At 53.4% G+C, this 27,276-nt stretch overlaps 1 protein-coding gene across 1 annotated transcript in view; it reads right to left on the bottom strand.

Annotated features, from left to right (window-relative positions):
• Positions 1-27,276, bottom strand: part of LOC136005933 (hydrocephalus-inducing protein-like) — a gene marked incomplete at its 3' end in the record, with an annotated part of 47,899 nt that overhangs the window by 13,443 nt on the left and 7,180 nt on the right. Inside the window, exons 4-22 of the mRNA XM_065663824.1 lie at positions 27,009-27,143; positions 26,262-26,461; positions 25,285-25,409; positions 23,634-23,827; positions 19,780-19,879; positions 18,548-18,666; positions 17,961-18,179; positions 16,465-16,525; positions 14,851-15,086; positions 14,168-14,268; positions 12,892-12,895; positions 12,137-12,301; positions 10,608-10,760; positions 7,551-7,789; positions 6,206-6,446; positions 5,030-5,173; positions 3,210-3,353; positions 2,167-2,480; positions 187-226 (exon numbers count right to left, since the gene is read on the bottom strand). Coding sequence (XP_065519896.1) covers positions 187-226; positions 2,167-2,480; positions 3,210-3,353; positions 5,030-5,173; positions 6,206-6,446; positions 7,551-7,789; positions 10,608-10,760; positions 12,137-12,301; positions 12,892-12,895; positions 14,168-14,268; positions 14,851-15,086; positions 16,465-16,525; positions 17,961-18,179; positions 18,548-18,666; positions 19,780-19,879; positions 23,634-23,827; positions 25,285-25,409; positions 26,262-26,461; positions 27,009-27,143 — 2,934 coding nt within the window. The remainder of the gene's footprint in view (positions 1-186; positions 227-2,166; positions 2,481-3,209; positions 3,354-5,029; positions 5,174-6,205; positions 6,447-7,550; positions 7,790-10,607; positions 10,761-12,136; positions 12,302-12,891; positions 12,896-14,167; positions 14,269-14,850; positions 15,087-16,464; positions 16,526-17,960; positions 18,180-18,547; positions 18,667-19,779; positions 19,880-23,633; positions 23,828-25,284; positions 25,410-26,261; positions 26,462-27,008; positions 27,144-27,276) is intronic.

Raw genomic sequence — 27,276 nt, 5'->3', positions numbered from 1 at the left:
CTGCTGCACAAGGAATGTTCTTGACCAGCCCTATAACACCTCCCATGTGGCCTCTCCAATGACCAGCGATGCGCTTGTTATGACATGAGGCCACTCTGGAAGCAGCACCCAGGACACCAGTGGGAGTGGGAGTACGTAACTGCTTGCTACACTGGAAATGTGGAAGTGAGACAGATTCCCACTTACCTCCTCCACACCCAAGGCGAGGGGCTCTGTCTCCATGAACCTGGAAAAAGAACAGACCTTTGCTCAGGGACCTTGCAGTGGGAGGGAGGGAAGTCTGCACAGCAGCTCCTCGGCAGGATGGGGCCCCTGTGGGGGCATCAGTGGTGTGAGCTCAGCAATGAGCTCCAAAACTGGGATGGAGCAGGTCAACGCCTGGCAATGACACTGCTATAGCAGCGCTGCAGGCAGCTGGCAACTGCTTGCCTCCAGATCTGCTATCTCCTGCTGCGTGATTCTGAAGATCCATTCCGTCACTGGAGAAAACACCTTGGTGCAAAGGCTTAGCTCAGCTTTGAGCTCTCAGAGGTCCAAGGGCTGAGGCTTAGGGTTAGTCTGTCTCTAACCACGTGGGTCTACAACAAGAGTAACCACGAGAGATTCGTGCCTCAGAAGTCAGAGAAAGGGCACACGTTGGTCTACACTGCCTATGTCCAGCCACACAGCAACAGTTGGATTGTGTTGCTCATATGATCACTCTGCCCCAGGTAGCAGCAATGACCAAAGAGCAAGGAGGAAAGAACGGGCTGGACAATTAGAAAGAAAAAAATGTAAACACACAAAGTCTTGCTGAGGCAGAGAAACAGCATTTTTCTCTCCTGACCAAAATAAACGTGCGCGACTGATCCTGGGAGTCTCTGATGACCAGCTCCAGCAAGGTCCCAGGTAGGGAAAGTTCCAGTCTTTGATCTCCCCTTCATGAGACCTGATGCTTGATTCCCTCCATGTCAGACTGAGTTAGAGCTGATGATTTAGAATACCAACAGTGCTTAGTGTGGACCAGAAATAACATCTGACACGCTGCCCTTCTGCAGGCTCCTAATGAACACTTTGAGTGTTTGGTGGTAACACCTTGGAGACCATCTTCATTTCCAGCTCTGGCACACAGCATCCCATGGTGTCTGCTGAGCGCCCCGGAGTGCCCCAGTGCCCTGGTCGTCTCCCCCAAGCCCTCCTAATAGCCACAGCTCATCTCCAGTTCCCAAGAGGTCACCTCCTCCGAGTCAGATCCCAATTCCCTTCACACAGCTGCTTCTTGATCGTTTCCCTTGTTTGTAATAACAGCGCTTCAGTGCCACGTGGTGAACTTTGCTGCGTTTCCTAGGGCATTATGGAAAACCATTTGCTACCGTCCTTCAAACTGCCCAGAGCAGACTTTTGTGCTATGCAGAGAAGCCGCAGCAGAAGGAACACTAGGAATGTGCTTCTAGATGTGCTTCAGCACCACTACAAGTTTGCTCTTGGCCTTGGAAACCATAGACCACCACTGCATGGTCCTCCTTCCCAGGGATGTCCATACAAGGGCTCCCTCCAGCATCTACAGCTGGACCTAAAGTCACAGCAGAACCTGCCATTCCTCACTAAAACTCTACATAGCTCTTCTGTGAATGTGACGTGCAGTTCAAGAGATGAACACTCACTTCAAGGGGCTGTTTGCCTCAGGCCACGAAGATCTGAGAAAGCAGCTTTCTACATCAGCCCTCCTGCCCCCAGGAACCCATACAGGCCTACAGCAAAGCAGAGCAAGGGACTGCGACAGCAGTGTGTCACTCTGATGGCAGTGCCTGGGTAGGATCTTAGTACAAAATGACAACAGATGGGCTTAGCAGGGAAGGACACCTTCTACATCCGCTTCTCCAAGTGCCGAAGCATGGCTTTGCAGCTGCAGAGATAAAGCAGGACTCCAGCTTATGGCTATGTGAAAAGGGTCAGTAGTGTCCTACAGTCCCAGCCTGGCTGGAGAATGCTGTCTCCTTCCCAGCATCAAACCGGCGGAGATCACCTGTTCCCTGAGCACCTTGGCTGAGCACAACTCAGAGGTGTGATTTCCTCAAGGGAAGGTTGAAAACAATTTGGCAGATCAGGCAAATGGCCTCGGGCTTTGCAAACCACAAACAGGACATCAGGAAGAAGAGCTTCCAGGAGAGGGAGAGGTGCGCATACCTCACTGGGTTCACCTGGCTGTCCTTCAGGAATGCCCAGTGGTACTGGACAACCAGTGGGCTGCAGTTGGTCATCTCCATGTAACACACATCCTTGCTGTCATTCAAGATGCAGCCAAAGTCCACGGCCGTGGTCTGGATCTGGAGATTCGGGAAGTAGACTTCTCCCCGGACGGTGACCTGCTCTTCGTGAGGATGCTCCAGGAACTTGATCTTCAGAGCCTTCTCCGCTGCCCGGATAAGCAAATCCTCCTCATAAGCAGGGTTAAATCCGATGCAGAGTTGAAGTTCCTCCCCTGTCCTCAGCTTCATGGGCTGCAAGGAGATGAAGAGAAAATGTTCAACGTGTGACCCCAACACGGGCTTCTGGCTTCATCCTTCATTTTCTTCACGCTGTCTGACCAAGCACCGCACTTTTTTCTGAAGCTGCCTGAGGCTCACGGTTCTGTGCTCTGCACCAATACAAGAGGAAATCCACGTTGGTCTCCTGAATTCTGGAGCCGCAGAAGCCACCTGCTAAACACAACCAAAGCAGCACTCTGGCACCCAGGCCTTCGCCCTCTGGAGGAACTCCTTTAGCCTGCAGCACAGCGGTGGCTGCACCTCTGACAACACGTGCACTGCAGAGCCCATGCCCAGCACCTTCCGCACACACCAGGGCAGGAGCCAGACAGCAGCTGGAGAAGCCTACCTCAGCCTTCCCAAAGGCAGGGCTGCCCTCAAAGACAGCAAGCTGTTCCCCAGCTTATCTGAGGATGGCTGCTGGAGAGCTGGCATGCCTTCCAGCAGACACCTTTCCTACAGCTTGCCCACAGCTGGGTGCCTGCTCCCTCCTCCCCCTGTCTTCAAGCCAGGAGGTCTCTTCCCGATTCAGATGGCATTCTGTTTCCTTCAGCAGCTCGTTTCACATCTGATTTAGCTTGGGCCACTTTACTGCAGACTCTACAGAACACACTTCCATCGTGGAGGACCTCCCAACAGAGACACACCACCACGTTCATCCCTCTTCAAAGCCCAGCAGCAAGAAAGTCCGGGGCTGCTCACCTGAGCATCTGCAGGGAGAGGCTGCTGGTCCGCAGTGCAGATGGAGAAGGGCTGCTCTAAGGCAAGGACCACGCTGAGGGGCAGGGAGCACATGTTCTTTACAGAGAGAGGCTTGTACATCACAGCCAGGACATCACCGGGGTGCTACAGAAACAGGAGACAAGAAAAAATGACCTTGAAGTGGCCATGGACCTCCTCCCCTTCAGACGCATTTCAAATTTTCCAACCCCAAAAGTGCATCCATCTCTATTTACTCTTTTGATTGGTTTCTACCCCTCTGCAAAGTTTGTCCTCCAACTCTAGCAGACGCTTTCGCGTTTAGAACCCACAGCCTTCCCCAGGGGACAGGGAAACAGTCTCGCGTACAGATGAGGGAGCAGCCCCCCAGAGGAGGCAGCTGCTTCAGCAAGATCCAAAACAGAAAGTGAACCCACTCTGGCTCCAGTTGTGTGTCCTCTCCTGCCCAGAGAGCACACACAGGCACAAGGCACAAGGCCATTTCCACTCCCATACAGTAGTTTCTTACCACCCTATCAGCTCTGCCAGGCCCGCAAGGCAGTGATGCTGCTCAGAGGAGGCAAGCAAGCAGGATATGGCCTGCAGCGGACAGCCTGCAGCAGCCCGAGGTCAGCTTTGAACATTCACGGGCACATGCAGACAGCTCCAAACCTCAACAGTCTGGCCGCAACCTGCTGCCCCTGCTCCACTGACAAGATGTTGCAGCCTCAAAGCTAAGCTCAGCCTAAGCCTTTTCCTCCTGTCCATGCATTGCTCCGCGCTTCCTGCATGGTTTATCTAAACTAGACAGTCTTTGGGAAACTAATTGTGGATGCATTGGCATCCAACTCCTGCAGTGTCGCAGCACGCAACACATGGGAGCATGTGGCATCAAGCAGACCACAGGCAGACATCAGGGGGAGCTGAAAAGCTTCTGATTAGATGTGAACCGCCTGCTCACAGGATTTGTGCTTCTCTGGAAGCCTGGGAAGTGGAGGAGAGACCTGAAACCGCAGAAACTAAATCATGAGCTATCTGCTCTTTTTCAGACACCTCACGCGACGGGGAAAGGTGATGCAGGAGTCGGGATCCAGACACTAAAGGGCACACACGTTGCACTGGTGCTCTCATCGCTGCAGCTGAAGGGCACTCGTGGGTCCTTTGAAGAAGGTGAGGCTTGGGAAAGGCAAAGAGGCAGCACCCATACCGACGGCAGGGAAGGCAAAGAGGCGCAAGAGATGCCAGTTTTTCCTCATCAGCTTGAGGAGTTGACAGGAATCTCAGCTTTTCTCAGCTTCCCTACACGATCGCTGCTCGGACATCACCACACCTTGGAAGATCCTCAAAACCCTGACTACAGACACTGGCGTCTCTCTAGAGGGGGGCATGCTCCCCCTCGCCAGAGCAGCTGTAATCTCAGTTCTACCTGGCTCAACTTAGAGAACAGCCTCATCTCTAGCAGCATCCTCACTCCTCTCACCACCACCTCAGGGAGGGTGAGGAGGGATCTGCTCTCCACCTGCAGCCCCAGCACAGCAAGTGGCTCTTCCAAAGCCCACGCTGCTCTCACGGGTCCCACATCTCAGCCCGTGCCCTTGGCTCAGCAGCTCAATTCTGTCTGCACCTCGAGAAGGGCAGAATAGAGCTGCGGAGACTGTCCCTAGCCCCACAGGGGTGAAATAATGATCTCGGCATTCATGACAAAAGCTGGGCCTGGCTCAAGTCAACAGCCAAAGCTCTGTGGACTTGGAGAACTTCCTCCTTAGGACACAGGCACACCCCAGCCACACCAGTCAGTGCCAGGATGCAATGCAGAGACTCACCTTCTCCACCCGGAAAGTGATTTCTCTGCTGGATATTTGCAGAGCAGGAGCAATGAACTCGCACGTGACGTCCACCTGCACGATCAGATTCTTCACTCCCTCCTTGCCCACGATGGCGTGACACAGCAGCTTCTCCTTCACCACCTGCATGCGAGCCACACGGCCCCCAGCGGGTGTTATCAGGGTGTCCACAAAACACACTGCATCTTTGAGCCGCCCACCCACACGCCCCATTACTGCATGAAGTTACAGCCATTGGTCTCCTCAGGAGCCCTCTCTTCTTTATAAGCTGCATCCTCTTTGTTCTGCACTCACGCGTCCCTCGTGTTACAACCCAACCACCACAAAAGGCCCTCAGGAGTCTTGTGCTGCCTACAGCTCTCAGAACAATCCCTGCCCAAACGGTTATTGCTTTGCTTTGTCCCACTGCCAAACAAAATGCTTACCGAAAACTGTAGGAACTCATGAAAAAAAAACAAACCAGACTGTATGAAGGGAAACAGGGGATAGAAGGATCAATGCCAGCAAATCCTCCCTTGCAAGTTTAGTGGAAAGGATCCCTGGGAAAACCCCAAACAGACAGCCTGCCTTCCTAGGATGTACTGTGTCCCCCTAGACCTGCCTGTCAAACAAACCTCCCCAGGAAAGAGATGTCTTCAACCTGGCATGAAAACCCTCTACTTAAGCTGGATGCTCTTACATCCAAGACTTTTCCTGATTCCTCCTCATGGTTTCACTTCCCCACATTCCTCCCTTTTTTCCTCTCTCTTCCCTCTGATAGACCACCACAACCCAACTCCTCCTCAGAGCCTAGAGACGTCAGAATCACCTGTGCTGCACGTGCACCACAGGGTCTTGGGCTTCTAACCAGCCTCAAGAGTATGAAGTTCCCGAGACCTAGGGAAGGTGGAAGACCCCTTGTACCTGGCAGGGTACAAGGCCATGCTGGACAGAGCCTGGGGCGACAGTGCCTTCAGGCCATGTTTTGCTACCACCAAGTTGGCTTTATGGTAGCCATGGAACTCAAAAAGCCTCAGCAACTGATGGTGGCGAGCATGGAAAGCAACTGGTGCTGCCACGGTAACTTATGGCAGGAAACCAGGTTCTCAGAAGCACTTGCCCATTTGCTCAGGCAAATGTCAAGGGGCTGCAGAAATGCCCTGATGCAGAACTCACCTGAGGGGTGCTGCAGGAGCCTTTCAGCACCACCTCCGCTGTCTGGCCGGGCATCAGCTCCGTCCTCAGTGGCTGAAGCTTCAGCACGGGGCCACAGGAGGAAACCTTGCCCTTGCTCTTACTGATGCGAGGGAGACGCTTGCGCTGCTTAAGTGTGGTGCCACCTTCTGTGGTCCAATAGAGCAGATGGGTGCGTCGTCCTTTGTTTGTCATCTTGAAGCGGTAACAGCAGGGATCCAGGCTAGAGGAGAAGCAGAGACACAAAATGGCAGGGGAGCTGCTATTTGCCACTGGTCACCCAGCTTCAGCACCCTGAGGGCACGACCTGACTGCACACTCGGCTTCACCAAAAGCCAGACCTTGGCTGCCCCTAGGTTTGTCACCATCCAGCAGCTGCTCTGCTGGCACCCTTCCAGCAAGGAAGAGCTTCGTAAAGAGCCGGCCCCACATGCAAGTAGCTGGAGGAACAGCCTCGCTGCCACTCCACCTTCCCCTTGGGAGCTGTTGTTCATGCCTCTGAGGCGTCTCGTAGGGAGCATCCAACTCTCATTGCCCCCAACGTACCACCCTCTGGTGGCGGCTCTGCAGCCGACAGCAATGGCAACAGCTCCAAACTGAGCCCGCGGGCAAAGACATAAAGGGGGGCAGAAGACAACTACATGAATCACATGGACACTGTCCCCTCCATTGTGCAGCCAGCTTGTGGCTGCACTGAGCACAGGAAACTCTGGACAAGCACCAGCCTCCCTGCGATGTCCCTGCGTACGTGGAGGGCTCGTGGGTGCGTATTTTACCTCTCCAAATGGGAGAGGTAAATGGGAGCCAAATGGGAGCCAACTGGGGGATGACACAGGGCAAAGAAATTCTGCTGCTCCTCCAGGGCTCCTGGCCAGAGGGGAAATAAACCAGTGCCATTCATTCAGTCGAGGAGCTGCTAACAAGCTACTGCCCAGGCTTGCTGCTGCTCTGAGATCTTACTCCAGACGGAATGGCAAAGCAAGCACTATCACTGCAGAGAGAAACATGTCTGTACTTGTAAGGCAGCATTTCTCAGCTGGAGGCTTCCAGGACCTGCTCTCTTCCTCCAAATCTTTGTTTGATAAAGTGAGGAGACAAATGGATTATGACTAAAGACAATTCAGCAACAACTTAGCAACTGCTCTCCAGCTCGGTGGCTTTCAGAGTACCTACTGACTTGCAGATGGCCATAAAATGTTTCCAAAGGAAGCCCTGTGGCTTCAGGGAAGCAGAGCCAGGACTGTGAGCACTGAAGAAGCTTGAGGGACTGCAGCAGAACTCCTCCTTGCTGAGCCCATGGGGAAGTGGGAGCTGAGAGATTCCCTACCTGAAGCAGGGCGCCAGGTTGAGCTCCGGGCCAAAGGGTTTGTCAATGACAATCGTGGTGCCAACGCCAACAGCCTGGACGGGGATGACGTAGGCACGACTGTTCTCAATGAACAGCACCACCTCGTCCTTGAATTGCTCCGTGTCATCCAAGTTTGCAGTGACAGCCAGAGACACCTCGGCCTTGGCAGGGATCACTCCCTGACTGGGTCCAACGGTCCAGCACGAGTCTGCACCAGCCTGGAAGACAAACAACACTCATTTAGGACGGAAACCACGGACCTGGCTGCCACCAGCCAAGGCCTGCCCAGGCAACACGTTCACACCGAGCCAGTGGGTGTGAAGATTCCACTGACATTCATGTACAGCTTCTCTGGCTCGTGCTGACACAGGGCAGCTCGCTTGGAAAGGAGCCCTGAGAGCTCCGCTCCAAACGTGAATCTGAGAGTCTGCTCCCTGACAAAGCTCATTTATCAAAGCTTGGCAACAAGCCCGCCAGAAAATTGTACCCCAGAAACTATTCCTGAGGAATGAGGATGGGGGTCTCGACGGAGCCAGACCTTCAACTCCCTGGCGTGACCCAGCACAGCCCTGCTGGGCCCGCCCAGGCCAACAGCCCACGCCAACAGCCCAGGCCAGGGGAGGACGATTTGCATCCTCTCCTCATTCTTTCAGTCAGCATCTGCTCTGGCTCCAAGGGGCAGCACCGTGCATTGCTGAACAGGAGACCTGCCAGGGCCACAAGGCTCTGCCGAGACACATTCCCTTGGGTTTCTAGGTCAGCTTCTGCCTGCCCCCAATCCAGCCTGTGTCTCAGAGACAAGAAACCTCTTGGAGCCACGCTACAAAATACCCCCACTTTCAAGACAAATACCCAACCTCTGATAACATCTCTGCTACTTGCTTATCCTTGAGTGCGCCGCAAAATGATGCCGTAGCTGCATGCACTGCATGCACAAAGACAGTGGCTATTTCTGACCCTATAGCAGCTTCTTGTACTATTGGGCATCAGAGCTCCTGAGTAACCAGTAAGGGCTGGGATCCACCACTTCAGAAGTTCACCACGATAATCAGAATCTTATCCCAGCACAGACGTCCATCGTGAATGAAAGCTTCCACAATCTGGTTACAATGGACACCAGTGTGCAGCTGACGGATGGAGGGAGGGAAGGAGAGAGGGAGGAAGGGACGGATAGCTGCCCCAAGGGATGACTGAGGAGACACCACAATCAGCTCTCTTGAATCTGTTTACAGATGAGTCACTGAAGTGATCTGGTCACTCTGGCCTTGCACAAGTGGCAGAGGAAGCAGAACTCCACGTTACAAATGCAGCTGCACTTGATCAAGCCGTAGCTCTAGCGAGAGCCGTAGCTCTAACAACAGCATTCCCATTCCCGTAGCTCTAACAACAGCATTCCCATTCTCAGTCAGGCTGAGTCACTGTCCTCGTAGGGCTGCTCATGAAGGGGAAATAAACCCCGTCCTGCACCAGCTGGCTGCAGAGCCTTGTCCCAGGTGGTTCAGCATTCCCGGTGGGGGGGACCCTCTGTTCTTCATTTCAAAGCTGCTCCTTATCCACACAAACAGCCAGTGGCAGGAAACAGCCCAAAAGCACCCCGAGCCCTGCAGGAGGCGGAGATCAGAGCCTGAGGCTGGCTACATGCTCCCGCCAACAACCGGCCTCCTCCTGCCTCCTCAGCATCAGCATCTCCTCAGCACAAGCACGGGGACCACTGTGGTTTAGCCTCTGCCCCGAGCACCGTCAATGGGATGTTTTACGGGATCAAGGGGCAGAGCTTGTCTCCATTTGTGCTCCCTGTCCACAGCTCACCCCTCCATGATCGCATCTGCCCTCCCTGCCAGGCTGGGGAGGCCAGGGACACCACTCTGCGCATCGCGGCTCTCCAGGGCACGGCTACGGCTTGCCCAGCTGCTGCCAAGCGCAACATTTAAGAACCAAACTGCTCCTGCTTTGCCTTTGGGAAAAGCTCTCAGCTTGCTTCTAGAAGCACAGCTGTCTTGAAGACTTCTAACCCTCTGTAATTCAGTTGCCAATAGGCACAGCGCAACAGGACATGTTTGCTTTCCCCTGACGAGCAGAGTAACAATTGCTTTGCTTACCAGCAAGTAAGAAAGGGCACTGAAGGAGGCAGCTGCTGAGGGCACTGGGGTGCTTGCTCTTTGCAGAGGTCAAAAGCAGATTTTTATGGTGCGGACAAAGCAAGCTGCCTGCGAATCCCCCACTTTGAGGTTCTATTTAACCCCCAAACGCCTGGAAAAGCAGCAGGAGGGAAATTCAGCCCCCTCCTCCTTGCCCAGGGGGCTGAGCCTGTGCTCTCACACCCTGCTGGATGCCTCATGCGCAGACACAACCAAGTCCCCAGCCACAGGCCTGCGTGAAGCGGCTCCAGAACTTCAACAACCCAGCCTGCAGAAGAACAAACCTCCTCTCAAGCCCCTCACAGACGCCCCTCCGGTGGGGAGCACCCCCCAGACCCAGCACACGAGCCCTTCCTGGCTGCATCAGCCCCTGTCAGAAGACCCCACAACCTCCTTCTGCTCCGCAGCCTGTTCCACCCTGCCGCCTCCAGGAATTAAACAGCCTCTTTCTGCAGCCACATGCTCTACAATGTTACAGAGCACACAGGCTCTGCAGGTACACAACCCTTACAAGTCTGCTTCTGGGCAACAACCCAGCTGGTTTGACCCCCGAGGAGGTGTGAAACCCACTTCACCCTAAGCGCCTTGAGGACAGACCTCTCAGTTCCAAAAACAAAGACTCTCACAGCTAAACGCCTTCCACAAAATAAAGGGAGAACTTGCAGAAATGAACTCCTTTCTGCTCAAACATCTCTGCAAACTCTGTTTTACTGACGGGTGCCCCAGCTACAAGTGCCCCCGGAGCCAGGCTCCTCTTGCTGCACTCGGATGGAACATCTGGCTTTCTCTCTCAGACACATCTCAGTGACGTGGAAATGTTGCATAGAAATAAGTGCTCCAGTCACAGGCTGCTATGGGCCACTCACTTGCTCTGGAAAACAGCCCCAGCGACACTTACCATCTTTGCCGAGAAGGATGCGGGGATGACAGACTGATTGGAGAGGTGAAGGGTCCGGGAAGCATCTTGTAGAACTTGGATGCTGCCAAAATTTATCTCACTTGGGTGCACGTGGACAACTGGTCCTTCTCCAGTGCTCAATAAATGGATTTCCTGCTCCAGGAGGCAGGCAGGAAAGAGAAAAAAACAACAGGGAAGGTTTAGAATGACTGGACAGCTCTAAGGGGGCTCGTAGGCTGAGGGAATTCTGACTGTTTGAAGCTGTCAGGGTTCTGAGGCTGAAACAGGAAGGCTGGAGCAAAGGTGGCACCTGGAGTGGTCCCTGCGGATCTGAAAGCCACAAGATCCCATTATGAGGGGATACAGAACCCCCATCTCCCACGCATGCTTTTCACACCTCCTCCATGCTGTCAGCTCTCCTTCCGCTACTCTGTGCCTACGCCTGCTCCTTGTACTGCTCCATCATGCCATAAACCACCCTCCCTGACTGCTGCGGCTGCACAGCCACACTGCACAGGAACTTCTTCAACCTTCCCAAAGCTTCTCCTGTGAAAACCAGTAGAGGCTGGAAGCAAAGCTCTTTTCAGCAGAGATCATGCAAGTTAGTTGCCTCTCATTTGTGCTTGTGTGCATTCCTGGTATTACTTCTTTATTGCACCAAGACATTCATTACTAATTGCATCATTCGAGCAGTATTTTTTTCTGCTGACAGCCTGAGACCCAAAAGTTTGTTCCTGCAGAAGGGGCACAAACTAGCGGAGGAGGAATGTGGATCCTTTTGCTAAACCCCCTTCTCACATCACTAAAACCAATGAGAATTTATCCAGTCCGGCGGGATTTCCCCAGCTCCAAACACCCCAAGCCTTAACCAGGCTTGTAGAGCCTGAAGAAGGGAGGGCTCTGGGGAGACCTTAAAGCACCTTCCAGTGCCTAAAGGGGCCAACAAGAAACCTTGAGAGGGGCTTTGGATAAGGGCCTGTGGGGACAGAACAGGGAAGGACGGCTCTAAATTGACGGGGGGGGGGGGGGGGGTGGTGATCAATATGGGATCCTGGGAAGAAGCTCTTCCCTGTGAGGGGTGGTGAGGCTCTGGCACAGGTTGCCAAGAGGAGCTATGGCTGGCACAGGCTGCCCAGAGGAGCTATGGCTGCCCCATCCGTGGCACTGTTCAAGGCCAGCTTGGATGTGGCTACCAGCTCCCGAAGCTGCACTCAAGCCATAAGGCAGACCTAGAGGAAATGACACCCAGAAACTCCCATTTGTGCAGGCAACACCCAGCCAGGTTTTGACCAGCATTTGCGGGCTGCGAGCAGCAGCCGAGCACGAGCGCAGCGCCTTGAGGATGGATTGACCGGGCACAGGGTCACTCAGTCCCATGTCTTCTCCAGGCATTAGTGTTGCTTATGCCACGAATGCCTTCTTTCCTTGTAGACAACAGCCATAGATCATTTTCCCTGGAAGAACCCCTGTACGCTCTACATCCCACCAAGATGAGAGGCACAAAGGCACACGTCTGCCCCAGCACTCACCAGTGGGGATTCTTTACTCCCAAACACCGCAACACGAGCAACGGTGTCCTGCTTTCCCATCACCTGGACTTCCAGTGTGAACGGGATCTCCACCGAGCTCTGAGGCTGGATAATCCCACGGGGCTCAGGCCTGGAGTACCACACAGCAGCAGCATCCTTGTTCTCCTATAAGGGACAGAACCAAACACGGCTTCAGACTGACCTTTGAGGAAACTTTCAACTCTTTAACATCTACCACAACGCCAACTCACACACGTGTCTAAAAATGCCTAGGAGAAAGCAGAAAGGCACAACTCAAGATGCAAGACATGTATGGGTTCAGCATCCTGAGGGGGGCCAACAGCTGCTGCCTCCACAACCCCCCGTCCCGTGCTGGCAGCCTCCTTGCAGCAGCTTTTCACAACCCTACAAGTTCTCCCGCATTGAAAGCATCCCGAAGACTTGAATATAATCTTCTTCCTGGAGAGTTTAAGCTGCTTCCTGGAGTTGATATTCAGGTAGCTTCCTGTTCCCAGCAAACCTTTAGGGTTGAATACAAACCAGCAACATCTTAACCAAACCCGTTTTTTCCCTAACAAACCCCTAGGTGACATTGGAGGCAGGAGGCGGATGCGATGCCAAACCTGAGGAAGAGCCCAGTAGCAGCCTGGAAGGTTGCTGTCGTTCACAAGGGTCAGCATCTGCTGGTAAGGGACTTTGAGAGAGCATCGTCCAAAGGTCAGAGCCGGGTGGAGCACTCGCAGCGGGGGAATTACACATCTAGGCAGAGAGATGAGCAAAAGGGAATTAGATTCTGACACAGCGTTGCTTACTTGTTTACTTCTCAATGAGCACCAAATGGAGCACGACCCATTTGTCACCGTCAAATAGACATTTGATACGCCTACAGTGAGAAACAGCCTTCAACTTCTTTTTACCCAACAACCTCTTGCAAAAGAGGGGCAGACCCTGAGTCTCAGCATCACAAAAGCTGCTCAGTGCCCAGGCAGAGCACGGTGCCCAGTCCCAGGTCAGCTTTGCCCCTCCTTTGCCCCAGGAGGCTCGCAAGGACCCTCTCAATGGCCCCAGCGAGGTGTGAGCTCTGAGGGAGCTTTCCCACCGAGGAGCAGCGCTCGCCAAGGCTCCAGGAACACCAGACTCCAGTGTCTCAGGGAAAACACCGCTGTGTCCCTGCCTGAAATCCAGCCCTTTACCCCAGCAACGCAGGGTGCAGGCCACCACCTGCCCTGCGCCGTGAGCGATAACCCTCTCCCAGGCCCTGTGGCTGCCTTGCTCCTTTCCCCACGGGTCCGCACGCCAGCTGCTCCCATTTGCACTTGTTCTACACAACTGCAGCCCAGGCACTGACTGCACAACTCTGCCCGGGAGAGGGAACAGCACCGGTGAAATGCATCCCTCTTGCCGTTGAACTGACGCCCACCGCAGCACAACAGGCCTGAATGTGGCTGAAGCAAGAACAACTTTGAGCTTAACTCCGAGAACATCAATGCTCAGCAGAGCCAGACGGAAGCACAAAAACCTGAGCTCACCTTCCACACCAAGGACTACTTTGTCTGTCACAAGATCTCGCCTTTACTTTTCCCTCACCAGTCCTGCCCTAAGCCCCTTGCCCGTCTGCACGGCCCCTCCTTAACTGAGGCAGACAACAGCTTGCAGCAGCTGCTTGCTGTGGCCCAAACCAGTCCTGGATTCTGGCCACAACCCAGCACAAGTCCAACACTTGCAGGAAGGAGGAGAGGCGGCCCTTTGGAAACATTACACCTCAAGCCCCCAGAGCAGGCCGATAAGGAATATAATCACAGTTTCCTGTAGGAGAAGGCCCTGGGCTGTGCCTGTGCCTGAGCACAAGTGCTGCTCATCATGGACTGCTTTCCATGCGCTGCTGTTCTCCTGTCTAGCTGGGCAGAACTAGCTCATTGAGCAATGCTCCTCGTTTGGAGCTGGAGCCAGCCAGCTCTACGCAAGGCAGCACCACTTGCTTCTGGCAGATGCATAGGGAAAGAAGAGGGGCTGCAAGGGAAGCGTTGGTACCTGGCTCTGACGGGCAGTGATAACACCTCTCTGCCAACACCATCCACATCAACCACCAGGGCCAGCTTGTATCTCTTCACGGTGTTGGAGCACAGGGTGACCTGGAAGACAAGAGCATCAAATACTTCATCACTCCCAAAACCCATCGGCCATATGCAGTGCCCTCCACATCTCCTTCCACAGCAAGGAAAGGGAGGATTTAGTAGATATGAGGAAGATGAGGTATCAGGAAGAAGTTCTTCCTTGTGCGGGGGCTGAGGCCCTGGCACCGGTTGCCCAGAGAAGCTGCGGCTGCCCCATCCCTGGCGGTGTTCAAGGCCAGTTTGGATGTGGCTTGGAGCAGCCTCGTCTGGTGGAAGGTGTCCCTGCCCATGGCAGGGGGCTGGAACTGGATGAGCTGTAAGGTCCCTTCCAACCCAAAACAGGCTAGGATTCTGTGATGTTTGCCTTTAATTCTTCTGCTGGTTCATGTGTAGAGCACAGTCTCTGGCAGTAACAGAAGTCTTTGGACAATACCTGAATTACTGAATGCGCTTTGCGTTGCCAGGGCAGATGTAGAGCCCAACACTAGTGCCCAACTCTTACTCGCAGGATGCTCAGAGCCAGCAGTGCTAAAGCCCCCTCAATGCCACCGAAGCTCCAGCTCCACCTCTGAAGCACACAGGGCTGCACTCTTCGCGTACCTGGATATCCAAGTGTCCCTTGGCGCAGATGGTCCCTGTGCAGGGCCTGATAGTAAATTCAGCTGGCTTCTTGGCACCTGGGGCTCGCTTTCTCCACGACGGACCAGTGCTGTCTGACACCTGAGCAAAACTGGTCACGCTGGGTGCTCCCGAGCCGTCCCCAGGAATACGAAGGTTGAAGTTGAAGGGCACCGAGGAAGTGTTAGTGAGGCGGCAGCACAGGGTGCGAGGAAAGCCTGGGAAAAGGACACAACAGGAGTTTATTATCCCGTGACTCCTGGGGTGCACATCCTGCGGTGATAAAAAACTGCGCTTGGAGTTTGCCTCCTTTCAATGGCAATTACAGCTGATTGAGAAGCTCTGTGGGGAAGTCGTCGTCAATGACGGTCCCTTTTACGCTTGTCACACAGAAATGCCACTCTGACACAAGTGTCTCTACCTGTGAGGAGCTCTCACCTCCCCCAGACCAGCACCAATTCCTTCTCAACCGTGACGGTGCATCCAGAACATTTACTCTCAAAAGTCAGTCCAGAAAAGTCCCTGTGAACTCCACAAACACTCCCACAGTTTTCGAGAGATAAAAGCAGTATGTTGTCATCAAAGAGATGATCCAGGAAAGGAAAGGAAAGATGAAATTGGCAGCCACAGCATGATGCAGAGCACTCTGAAGCAGTTTCTCCAGACAGGAACCTCGGTGCATCTCCTGGTTTGGGACAATCGAGACTGAGCCTGTGGCAGCTCACGGCCCACTTCACTGGAGGCAAACCTGATGCTTGCTCAAGAACAAGCAGGACCTGTGTCTCACCCTCCCGAAGGAGTGGGGACAAACGGCCATGCTGCACACCGCCTTTCATTACCCCACAAAGGCTGACATGGCTTCAGCTTTGGTACTTGCTTTCCATAATGGAAGCCACTGACACAATCGCAGCTGATCTGGGGGGTTGAGTTCACATTTAAACTTGAGACCATCTCAGTGAGAAGTCCTTTGCGAGACTGAGGTGGAGAACCAGAATCTGCATCTCAGTGGAGAAGCTCTGGGTGCACAGCCGCCAGCTCTGTCAGCAGAGCTGGGCTTTTGGTGGGGAAGGAGGAGCCCATGTCTGAAGACATGGGCGCCCAATGCGGAGCTACTGCTTGGCCATGTTACCTGGGAGCTGACAACGAGTTGGCCTCACAGCACTAATTGATTTCTCACGCTAATGGTCAGGTGGGTAAATGGTGCCCTTGCCTCACAACAGCAAAATTCACCCAGGGCACCTACAACTTGCCTTCAACTCCCTTCTCCAGTTGGCCGCGGACAAGAAAGACTTTCACAGTCATTCTGTTGCTGAGGACTGGCAGATTGGGGCTGGACTGACTGTGAGGGACACCAGAGAACACTGACTTTCTACTCCCTCCGTTCTATTTGAACCATTCAATTGGCTCTGTGCCATTCTGTCTGGTTCTGTTTGATCTCATGATGGCAAAATACTGCCTAGCAGCTGGCAGTCCTGGTTTTGACATGCTGAAGGCGGCTATGGAGGAACACAAGTGACAATGCTGTCCTGGACAAGGGCTCCATCTGGGTAAGGCTCAGACCTCCCACCCTGCAGCCCAAGCCCAGGGCACACTCACCAAAGGAGACTTCACCGAAGCGGAGGGACGATACATTGAAATGAAACGCCGGCCCAGTGACACAGCCACTGTGAGGACAAAGGCAGAGGAGACATGGCCTCGGTTAAAGAGAACTGCAAAGCCTTCAGCTTTCCTTACCGTTCCGGTGGGTAAAAGCCGGCCTGAGAACCTCAGGGGGTTTCACATCAAGCCCTCACCCTCATGCTCAGCACAGCATCCAGGTGGACGGGAGACAGCCAAAGCAAAGCGGTCAGCAGCCCATAGCTGCTTGTGGGGCTTGGGGCACAGTGTCATGCAGGGTATGCCCCCAGGTTGTTGATGGCCTGAGGAAGGACACCAAACAAGCGATGACTGCGTGCCTCAGTTTCCCCATCTGTAATGTGTTGGACACAGGGGTGTCCCCAGTAAAGCACACTCAATGTAACTACCCTTCCCAGCCACAGCTTTCCTGCTTTGGCATTTCTTAGCTGGAACCGCTCTTCCCATGGAGTACAGGAACACCTGCTCAGAAGATCTTGATCCACGCAATCGTTATGGGGGCAGGACTTTGAGACACGAAGCCGGGGGAGCCCCAGACATCCCTTGACAAGAGCCGCAACAGCTCAACAGAGCGGACAGTTGAATCTTGGAGGAAAATATCAGCCAACCACCAGGGCACCAGCTGACCCATCCAAGAGCAACACGTCTTAAACCACCCAACACAGAATCGTCAAATCATCTACGCTGGAAAAGACCTTTAAGATCATCAAGTCCAACTGTCACCCCAGCGCTGCCAAGCCCACCACTAATCCGTGTCACTAAGGGCCTCGTCTACACGGTTTGGGAACACTTCCAGGGATGGTGACTCCACCACTGCCCGGGGCAGTCTCTTCTAATGCCTGACCACCCTTTCGGGGAGAAACTGTTCCTAACATCAAGTCTAAATCTGCCCTGCACACACTGAGGCCGTTTCCTCTTGTCCTTTCCCTTGTTACTTGGGAGAAGAGACCAGCCACCTCCTGGCTCCATCCTCCTTTCAAGTAGTTGCAGGCATAACGGAACCTGAACACACCGCATCTCCTCACCTGCCCTTAAATTCAGCAGACTTGAAGGCTCCAAACGCCAGGACTCACCAACATCCACCTGAATCACCACGTGAAGCTGCACAACACCCATTAATTTATTTCATGGTTGATGCCAACCAATGCCAGCTCTGCCTCTCAGCTCAAAATCAAGGACCACAGCAACTGGTGTGTTCAACCCAACCTATTCCATGGCTCCCTCTTGCTGACAATTCCACTTCACTTGCTGCTGCGGTCGCAAGGAGTCAGCATCAAACTGGAGTCAAGGTTAGTGTGGGCTCCTAGTGTGGAGATGCCAGGATGAGAGCCAAGCTCAAGACCTCAGACAAGCCTTTTCTTTCTCTGCTCCATCAGCAAATGAGGTAGGTGGGAGATGACTACCCAGAGAGAGATACAGATGTGGCCGCCAAGCTCTTAGAACCCTCCTCACCTCACAGTCAGCGTCAGAGGCTCAGGGGATCCCTTCACATTGAACTGGAATTCCTCTGTGAACTGCCCCACGACACTGGCATTGAAGGAGATCCAGATGGCCTGATGATCAAAAGGCAAAAGCATGCCCTCCCGGGGGCCAAAGGTGAAGCAGGAGCCCAGAACTCTCTCCGGAGGGACCACGCTGAAGGGAGTCTCAGTAACTCCTCTGTTGAGCAGGAACACCTGCAGCAGCAGCGAGAAGGCAACATGGAAATACATGAGGACTCCTCTTTGCTTAAAGAAGGCTCACTTCTTTTCTAGTTTAGCAATTAACATCTGTAAAAGGCAGAAGATGCTGAGCGCTGCTGCCAAATACAACAGGACGAGTTCTGCCTCGGGGATTTTTTCCATGCAAAGCAGGGATAACTTCACACAAACAGAGCCACTCTGGGCTTATTCCCCTGACACAGAGCACTCCACTTGACCTGCAGTGCCAAGCGCCTGCTCAGCACCACCAAGTTGATTCAGACCCATCCCACAGCTCCACGAGGCTCGCTGCTGCCCAGGAGCCATCCGGATCCACCCCATGCCCTGCGCCCCGTCCTGCTCACCCTGTAGCTGTGGCTTGAGCCAACAGTCACCTCCCCGATGCTCAGCTGGTCACAGCTGAGTTGGACCTGGGGCCCGACGCCTTCCCCGCTGATGCACAGGGGCAGCCTGGTCTCACAGCCTGTGGAGGGAAATCTCTGTGAGTGCAATTCCCTCTGCTACCCAGCACTTTCCAGGTTGTCTCAGTGCTGCTGCCGGTCCCTGGGCTGGATGGAACCAGCTCTAGATGCTCCAGGAGAAGATACGGGACCCATCTTGTCCCTCAGGACATGCATCTTGGGGCTGCTTTCTCATTTCTAACCAACCCCCTGGGCTGGTGTCTCAGAGAACCACAGAATGATTTGTGTTGGAAAGGACCTTAAGATCACCCAGTTCCAACCCCTTGCCATGGACAGGGACACCTTCCACTAGAGCAGCTTGCTTCAAGTCCCATCCAGCCTGAACTTGAACATTGCCACGGGTGGAGCAACTTCCTTGGGCAGCCTCTTCCAGTGCCTCACCACTCTCACAGGAAAGAATTTCTTCTGTATATCTAAACTAAATCTCCCCTGTTTAAGCTCGAACCCATCAGCCCTTGTCTTATCTCTCCAGTCCCCGATGAAGGCTCTCTCTCCAGTCATGGAAAACCAGCCTTCTCACTGAGCAGGTCACATAAGCCATAAATGTACTGCTAACGTGCACATCCCCTGGTGCAAAGGCAACCGAGACCTCAAGGCTTACAGCTAAACTCCAAGGTGGTCCTTTCCCTTACATTTGCTAGAGATGACAGAGCACAAGATCTTCAGTCTGAAGGCTGCTCTCAGCCACTGAAGCAGCCTAAGGTGCCTGAATCCTGGCTCAAATTTTGGATGAGCTCTCACTGCCATCCCAGCCTACTCTGCACACAAAGTGAGCAGCACGAGAAGGAGGAGAGAGCCACGCCACAAAGACTCATCTTGGAGGTAACTGGTCTACAGGGGCCTGGTGCTCCTTCACTAAAGCTGTGTTGCAAATGCTGGCAAAGCCATGGCGGGAAAGCTTATTCCTTCACTGCTTGGTCACTTCTGGGATCAGGAAGGCAGAGCCAGGCATCCTGAGCCCTGGCCTCCGACAGGAGACCACCGGGAACCACGGTGACAGCGGCGTGTGCCAGCACTGCCCTGTTGAGCCCTCCAGAACTACATGAGGTCCGAGTGGGCTGGAAGAGTGTTTCTACCTCCTCTGTGGGAACAGGAGCAGGAGGAAAGAGCTGTACCTGCGATGTCACAGTAGACTGTCTCTTGGTAGACTCTGGCTTCTTTGGGCTTAAAGATCACATTGATTTCAAGGGAAGAATTGGGCAAGACATCTCCCTCCTGAAACAGAAGTGACAGCAAACCATTTATCTTCAAACATCACATTCTTGTTTCCACTGCAGCCCTGGAAGCCTTTATTTAGAGCATCAGCAAAGAGCAAGGAGCAAGCAACGCTTGCCAACAGGATTTACAGGAGAGCTTGGAAGCAGCAGCTTCCAAAGTCCCTCGCCTTTACTGGCACCCGGAAGGGGCATTTTGTTCCCCTCAGAAGAGACTGAGCTCTTGCTCGCGGATTTAAGTCTGGGCCACGCTACCAGTTTCTGCAACTCTCTGCTGCTCTCGCAGAGGATCCTGGCACTGGTGCTCAGTCCCAGGAAGCCCTGCCACACATTTCAGGAGGCATCCCTGGTTTCTATAGGCTCTCACTTCCTGCAGCTGGTTTAAGGAAAGGCACCTCTCAGCCTTACATGGGCTGCAGGAGCAACCAAGAAGAGAACAGCAGCCCCTTCCTCGGAAAACAAAATAGAAAAAATAAACTACTTTCACCCACTGTAAAAGAAAGAAGAGGTTGGGATTATTCCAGGGTTTACTCCAAGATGAGAAGGGATGCTGCGCTGCTCAGACAGCAGCCATTCTTCATCTCAAGACCATGCAAATACTCAGAAGGCAGGCTCTGGCTGATTGAAGGCCATGGGGTTTTTGCTGGCATCACCAGGAAAGTGAGCAGTTTTCTCTACCTATCTGCAGTAGAACTCAAAAAGCCCGTTTAAACCTGCCAGCCTCGTGTCCAGGCTCACAGACGACACTGGAAGGGAGACTCAGACGTGGTATAAATCCAGGTTTTAGGAAGGGATTGCTGTGCTTGGGCTCAATTTGGCCTCCTTTCCACCCAGGACCATTGCATTCTGCAGGTCAGTATGTGAACTAACAGTGCACCAGTGTCCTTTCTTCACCCCCGCGCGCTACGTGGGAATGTGTCCTTACAGAGAATAACTGATACCTCTGAACACTGTGAGGACACTCATGAAGTGCCCTTAATTCACAGCCCTTGCAGCAGAGCCCAGCCTGGGGTCGGCTCTTGCTGCTGTTCAGAAATGCTTTTTGCAACAAGTGCCCCTAGCCTCACCAGAAACCGGATGTCTCCTCTCTTGGCACATCAAGCAGCTGATGTGGGATCTGCCAAGGGACCTCCTTCAGAGATGAGAAGGAGGAGGAGCAGCAGGAAGGGAGGTTCTCAGCCATCACTTACCATGGGCACAATGGTGAAAATATCACTGCAGAAAGGCATGGAGCCTCCCTGCACCTCTGTCCCGTGGTTCTGGGAGCTGCAGATGGGAAGGGAAGGGTGTTCTCTGAGAGGGGGGACCAGCCCGTGCTCCGTAGGAACATCAACCAGCTTGTCCTCTTCCAGCCTCTGCAGCCTGTGCCATGGGAGAGACGAACCAAGCAGATAATTGAATAAGCAGCAGATTTGCAAAGCCTGTCGTGTCAGTGCACGAGCAGCAAAGCACTCGGCGAGGAAGAGCAGCAGCTCAGCACAGGGCTGACCCTGAGACACAGGCTCCCACATGGATCCCATTACTGCCGTTCTTCCCAGCACAGCAAGGAGTTTTACTCCTCACTGACGAGCTAACAAGAGGTTTCTTAAAGCTGGCAGCCCTCAAGAAAAAGCCTCCTGCATTGGGAGGGGAGAAGCAACTGGCTTTCAGCTGCTCGTTACCAGCATCACACTTTTCCCCTTCCCTTTTGCACCCACAGGGGTGAGGAGACAGTATCTGCACTGCCTTCCACCAGAGGATCCCGGTGCACTTCCAAAGCAAAGCAACGGATTTGGGCATCCCATCACTTCAGTGACACAAATGGATTTCTGAGCATGAAAACAGAGGTGCCAAGAGACGAAGGGACTCTGCCCAGCATCACCTAGTAAAGAAGTCAGGACCAGCATCTCTGAATGCAAACCCTACGTGGAATCTTGAACCACCTCATCTTTTCCCTCGTTTTGGCCTCCACTGCAGAGCTGTGATGCACTTAACCTCTCCCTTTATTGGCGGCTGCAGCAGAAATCATTCTAGCGTTTAAAGACCACAAGCGGGAGATGAAAGGGGAGCCCTGCTGCAGAGCGGTTGCTCCTTGCTGGCACACTGCTGTCCCCCCTTCACGCTCCAGTCCCCTGGCCATGAAGAACCAGCGGGTGACAGCACTGGGGGACCAGGGGAAAGCTCCACGTGCAGCAAATCGAGGCAACGCCGTGTGAACGATCATCACCCAGCTAAATCCAAACGCAAAGAGAAGGGAAACAGGCAAGGACGTTACTTGCTGCACACACACTGAGCCTCGCGCACATGCTGTGCATGAGGAGGGCTTCCACACACTGGCGTGAGCAGCCCTCAACTCAAGCTCCGTCAGCAGGCCAGAATCACATCCCCAAAAGCGCTGCAGGAGGGACACCTTCTAATGGGCCATGTCTTTTGGGGTCACATCCCAACACAGGCTCCTGCACTGCCTCCTCTCAGGAAAAGGCCCTCTCTCCTCTGAGATCTCAAAAGCTTCTCTGACAGCAGGACGGTGACCTTGGACCATCCCCAAAACTACAAGTAAGGAGGAACCAAGTGTCGTGCTCAGAGTCAAGGACAGAGACTGGCACGACAGCAAGTCTCATACGTAAAAAATCAGGTTGAAGTGAACTCTGGGGAAAGCTGGTGGCTTCTGAGGGGACAGAGGATCACCCAGGGTCCAGTCCGAGACAGGCAGGTGGGGAGAGATGCTAAAGAAATGGTCCAGGGAAGAATCAAGGCAAGCTCACGAGATTTTCTTTTAACTCAGTGCGTTTGCACAGAACTCACACACTGTGTCATTAAAAACAGACAACAGTGGAAAACTAGTTCTGGCCTTTGAGGCATTTCTGACCTAATTACGCTGAACTTGATGTGCTCAAAGCCCTTGAAAAGTGCTGCAGTTCAAGGCAGTTTCCTGATCAGCTCTGGGTTCAGACTAACTCCTGTATATCTGCACCCATCTGAGCCTGAGAAGTCGCACAAGGATTGCCCAAGTCACATAAGCTTTAAAGTGTCATTTCCAGTTCATCCCCCCAGGCTGTGAGTGTTTCTCTGCTGCCTGAAATGGCAATTTCAAAGCTTTGCCAGAGACACCCTTGGAAGAACCTGCCCCATCTCTCACCACCACGACGACACAGGTTGCTGAAGCCCAAAAGCACTTCCAAGTCCTGGCTGCCCTCCCTTCCCCGCAGAGCCCTCCACATCTGCCCAGCCTATGAGGAAGGGGAGAAACACCTCGTTGGGCCAGAAACCAGGACACTGAAAGGCAATTCCCCAGCCTACGGCAGGACGGCCTCCACCTTCTGGGCCAACCAAGCACTCTACCCTGCCTGTGACTGGAAAAGGAGCCTGCCAGCTTATCAAAGAAGAAACTGCTAGAGTATCACAATAGCTGTGCCACCTGCAGCTCTTCAGGGCTACTGCTCAGTGCAGTCCCAGGTACCGAGTGCTGACACCTTCCTCAGCCTCATGGACCCTCCGTAGTGCACGGATCTCTGAACTCAATAGTTTGCCGCTCCCAAACGTGAGTTTGCCCTCTCAGGCAATCCAGTGATTGCACTCAACCTTCTCTCCCCAAAACATCATCCTCAGCTGTAGCACGGCTGGGACTGCAATGGTAAGGGTTAAGCTCCACGCTGTGCATGGGTTTACGTGCCCTAATCCGTTCAAAAGCCCCAACAGCCCTCTGAGACCGTGTGTTAGTTTTCCCCTGGGGCATCTATCTTTCTGAGACGAATCTCTCAAACAAACCTCAGCTTCTGCCGCTCCTCCTCTTCCTGATCAACAAAACGCTTCCACTGGAAGTGGGCCGTGATGGCACTCTGATTGTGGATGACCAGGGATCTTAGCTTTGACAGCGTGACAGAAGTCTTCTCAACTGTCAAGGAGCTCTTGTCAAGCCTGATGTTGACATTTACAGCTGTTCCACAAAGGCTTTTGTGAACATCTTCACCTGGAACAAAGCAAAAGCAAGTCTCGCCTCATCTCACTTGCTGACGGAAGTACAAGGAATAGAGCAATCTGCAGGCAACAGAAGAAAGAGCTGCAGTTTTGAGCTGCATAAGCAGTTCCCCGGATCAGGACACTTAGCATATCCTGACAGCTGCACATGCTACAGCATGAGGATGTCCTGGCACCACCTTAGGCACCTTATTTTGAGGGACGTTCGTGGAGATGTATCTTTTCAGATGTGCCCGGGTGCCCTTTGGGCTGCCATCCCACTCAGGTCACAGGGAATTCTACATCCAAGTCACTCAGGGACGCTGAGGAGCGCCACCTCAGCCATGCCTTGCCCAGGGTCTCCTGCAGGCAGGAGATGCCCCCAGTGTCGTGTCATCCTCATCTCCTGGTCCTGAAATATTGGGCATAGCTCTGATCTCAGAACCCAAGCGGGAGCATTTGAAATGCAATGGAGAAGGGCAGAAACAACAATGGAAACTACAGAGCAGCTTCTGTGCTGAGCTCTGCACTCAACAGGCTGCTACTGGGCCCTCGGATCCATCTGCCAACTCCTTCTTTGGCTCCTGCTACGGTCACAGCCAGGTGCCTCACCACTGCCCGCACATTCTTCCTTGTCAAACGTGCTGCTGTTACCACTTCACCACCGGAGAAGTGAGTCCCTTCACTAGGGTAAGTGTCCTCTGGAAGGCTGGAGACTTACTTCCAGCACCAGAGCAACACGCACAGCAGCACAGCCATTTCAAAGTGTTTCTCCAAGGTGGTGTTCACGACCTACCTTCAGACATCATTGCACCCTCACATTACTGACTCCAGCCAGCCCTAGCAGCAGCTTGCTCATAAACCTCACCACTAAAGAACTGCTGCTAACAAGGCGGTTTCTACAGAATCATTCCCAGGCTACAGCAAAGCTCAGAGCACCCTAATGGCTACCGCTGCCACAGTTACTGCTCCTCCTGGTCACAAGTCCTCAGCATGGCCCAGCTCTCAGCACAGCACCAACTGTACCCATGCAGCACATCACAAGAAGAGGGTCTCTACCTCAAAGGCCTTCCCAGGAACTGTAACACAACAGATCGGGATGAAAAGCAATGACCCGTCAGGAGAGCTCTAGGGGACAGGTTGCAGGCTCTTCAGAGAGCTCTCTTGCACGTTAAAAGCCATCTCCTTTTCAGTCAGACTCCCTGCTGTGAGTTCTTCTGCAATGGAGCACCCAGAATATTCGCCATCGCCCCCGGTGCACCGTGCGCAGGAAGATCTGCCTGCCTTGTTACAGGCTGAAATATTCCAGCACAGGAATATCTGGCAGCCAGCAGGGGAGCTTTGCTCTACTCAGCGTGAAGGAACCTTGCAGAAGGGATTCAACAGGACAATGAAGCCACCAGATGATGACAGACAGCGCAGACAGCGCTCTGTTTCGAAGGACACACGGAGGGTGCACCACGCGCTTACCTGTGTCATAGTGAACGATCATTGGACTCGTATAAACACCGGTCTTTGGTGGGTGGAATTCCACCGTGACTTCCATCGCTTCTCCAACGCCAAGAGTCCCAATGGAGGGATCCACAGAGAAAGGGCTGCAACACAAAGAGAGAGATCAGGACTGTATGGGAGATCCGGGCCCTCCGTTAAGTTTGCAGTCTAGTTCGCTTCAGCTCACTTGTGCAAGCAAGGAGCAAGCAAACCACAGTCGGTACAAGAAAACCAGAACATCCAGGATCAGAAATGGAGCGGGTGACTCTCCCTGCTGAAAGAGAACCAGACCTCAGAAGATCCCGCGGTATACCACGACCCCAGCCCCCCACACTCTGCACCCAGTTCTCAGTTCTCAGCTCTTCACCTCTGCACACGTGCAATCCAGTTACTCAGAATTCTACTTTTTTGTGTAGTTCACTTAAAACTTTCCTAATGCTTCCCATTTCTTTATTGCAACTTGGGACTGAAATAGTTCATTGCCGAAGTTCGGGAACTCTTAAAACCCTTGTCAAGGAGCTCTCAACACACGCTCTATTACCCAGTAGAGTAGTTGGCAAGCGCCTTGCAAATAGATGCTAGACTTCACTGGGTATTTACTGTGGTGGTGCCTCTCACCAGCTCATTGCTTGCCTGTTTCTTGAGGCTGTGTTTGGGATCCGTGACCTGAGCCCCTCGAACTGTTCTCTGCCACACAGCACCTTCTTCAGCAGTCAAGCTGCCTTCCTACCTTGCCTCTTCCAACCCAACAGCATCAGACCTGCAAGATGCTGCGTTGGAGACACCACTGCAGTGTAAAACGTGCTTGCAGAGCTTTCTCAAAACACTGCAAGCAATGGCAAACCCCACGTGTCCTGCCCATCTCCAGCACCTCAGATGCTCTGCCTCCTTTTTCTCACAGTTTACAAGCCCATGACCACGCAACAGCGTTTTGCGCAAGGGATGAGCTCCTTTACCTCAGAGTGGTGATGCTGTAGCAAGCCTCCCGCTTCCCCACGTTGCGCACCAGCAGAGTTTTCTGGGTGCTGAACCTGACTGGACACTCGGAGAAGTTCAGCTGCTCAGGGAAGTCCAGGCTGGCTCGGGCACCTATGGCTCGGATAGGCACAAAGAACTTCTCCCTCTCTGTGATGATGATAAGCTCGTCGAAATAATCCTGCAGGGAGAGAAACAATCTCAGCACAGTGCCTTTAGCACCATGCCCATGGCAGAAGAAGAGCTGCTGGTTTCTGTGACTCTCACAGTAGCATTCGGCAATGTACATGCACTTTTTACCTTCATGGCCTTTCATTACAGATTATTTCACAAGCAGGGGCAGCCAGGGACCATGGGGCAGATCCTCTTTAGTTTCTACAGGCATGCTGCCTGAGGGTAGGCCAGAGTATTGAACTACATTTAAGCAGCAAACAGAAGATGAGGAAAAGGCCATGCACAGGCAGCAGACTCAGCCCTGAAGCCAACAGACGTTACGTTAAATATTCCACCACTGAAGGGGAAAACAGCCTGAAACAGGCAAGAGCCTCCAGCCTATGGGAGCACAACCTTCTCCCCCAGGAAAGAGTCTCCCCCAGGTCTAGATCCAGTGCAACTCCACTGAACGCAGGCCACTTCTTCAAAACCCACACCACATGCCTGCTTTGGAACCCAGCCCTGCAGGTTCACCTTCCCCTCAAGGCGCCATCTCTCGGGACCTCCACTCTCACCTTGTCCTCATCAGGTCTGAAAAGGATGCGGTAGGTTGAAGACATGCCCGGTGCTACCTTATAGTCCTCATTACTCGGGCTGATCAACTCGAAGTAAGGAGAGTTCCCCAGGATGACGTTCAGCAGACGAGGAACCTGCAGGGAAGACACAAGTAGGATTTTGTCGCTTGTGGAAACATGAGAAGGGACCAGGACAGGCCATGTGACATCCTTCCTTACCACCTTTCCAAAACACTTTTAGCTCTGAAGCTACACGCACGTAACACAC

This window comes from Lathamus discolor, chromosome Z (assembly GCF_037157495.1).
Source record: "Lathamus discolor isolate bLatDis1 chromosome Z, bLatDis1.hap1, whole genome shotgun sequence".
NCBI classification, from domain to species: Eukaryota; Metazoa; Chordata; class Aves; order Psittaciformes; family Psittacidae; genus Lathamus; species Lathamus discolor.
This window is presented reverse-complemented; position numbering and strand designations above follow the sequence as displayed.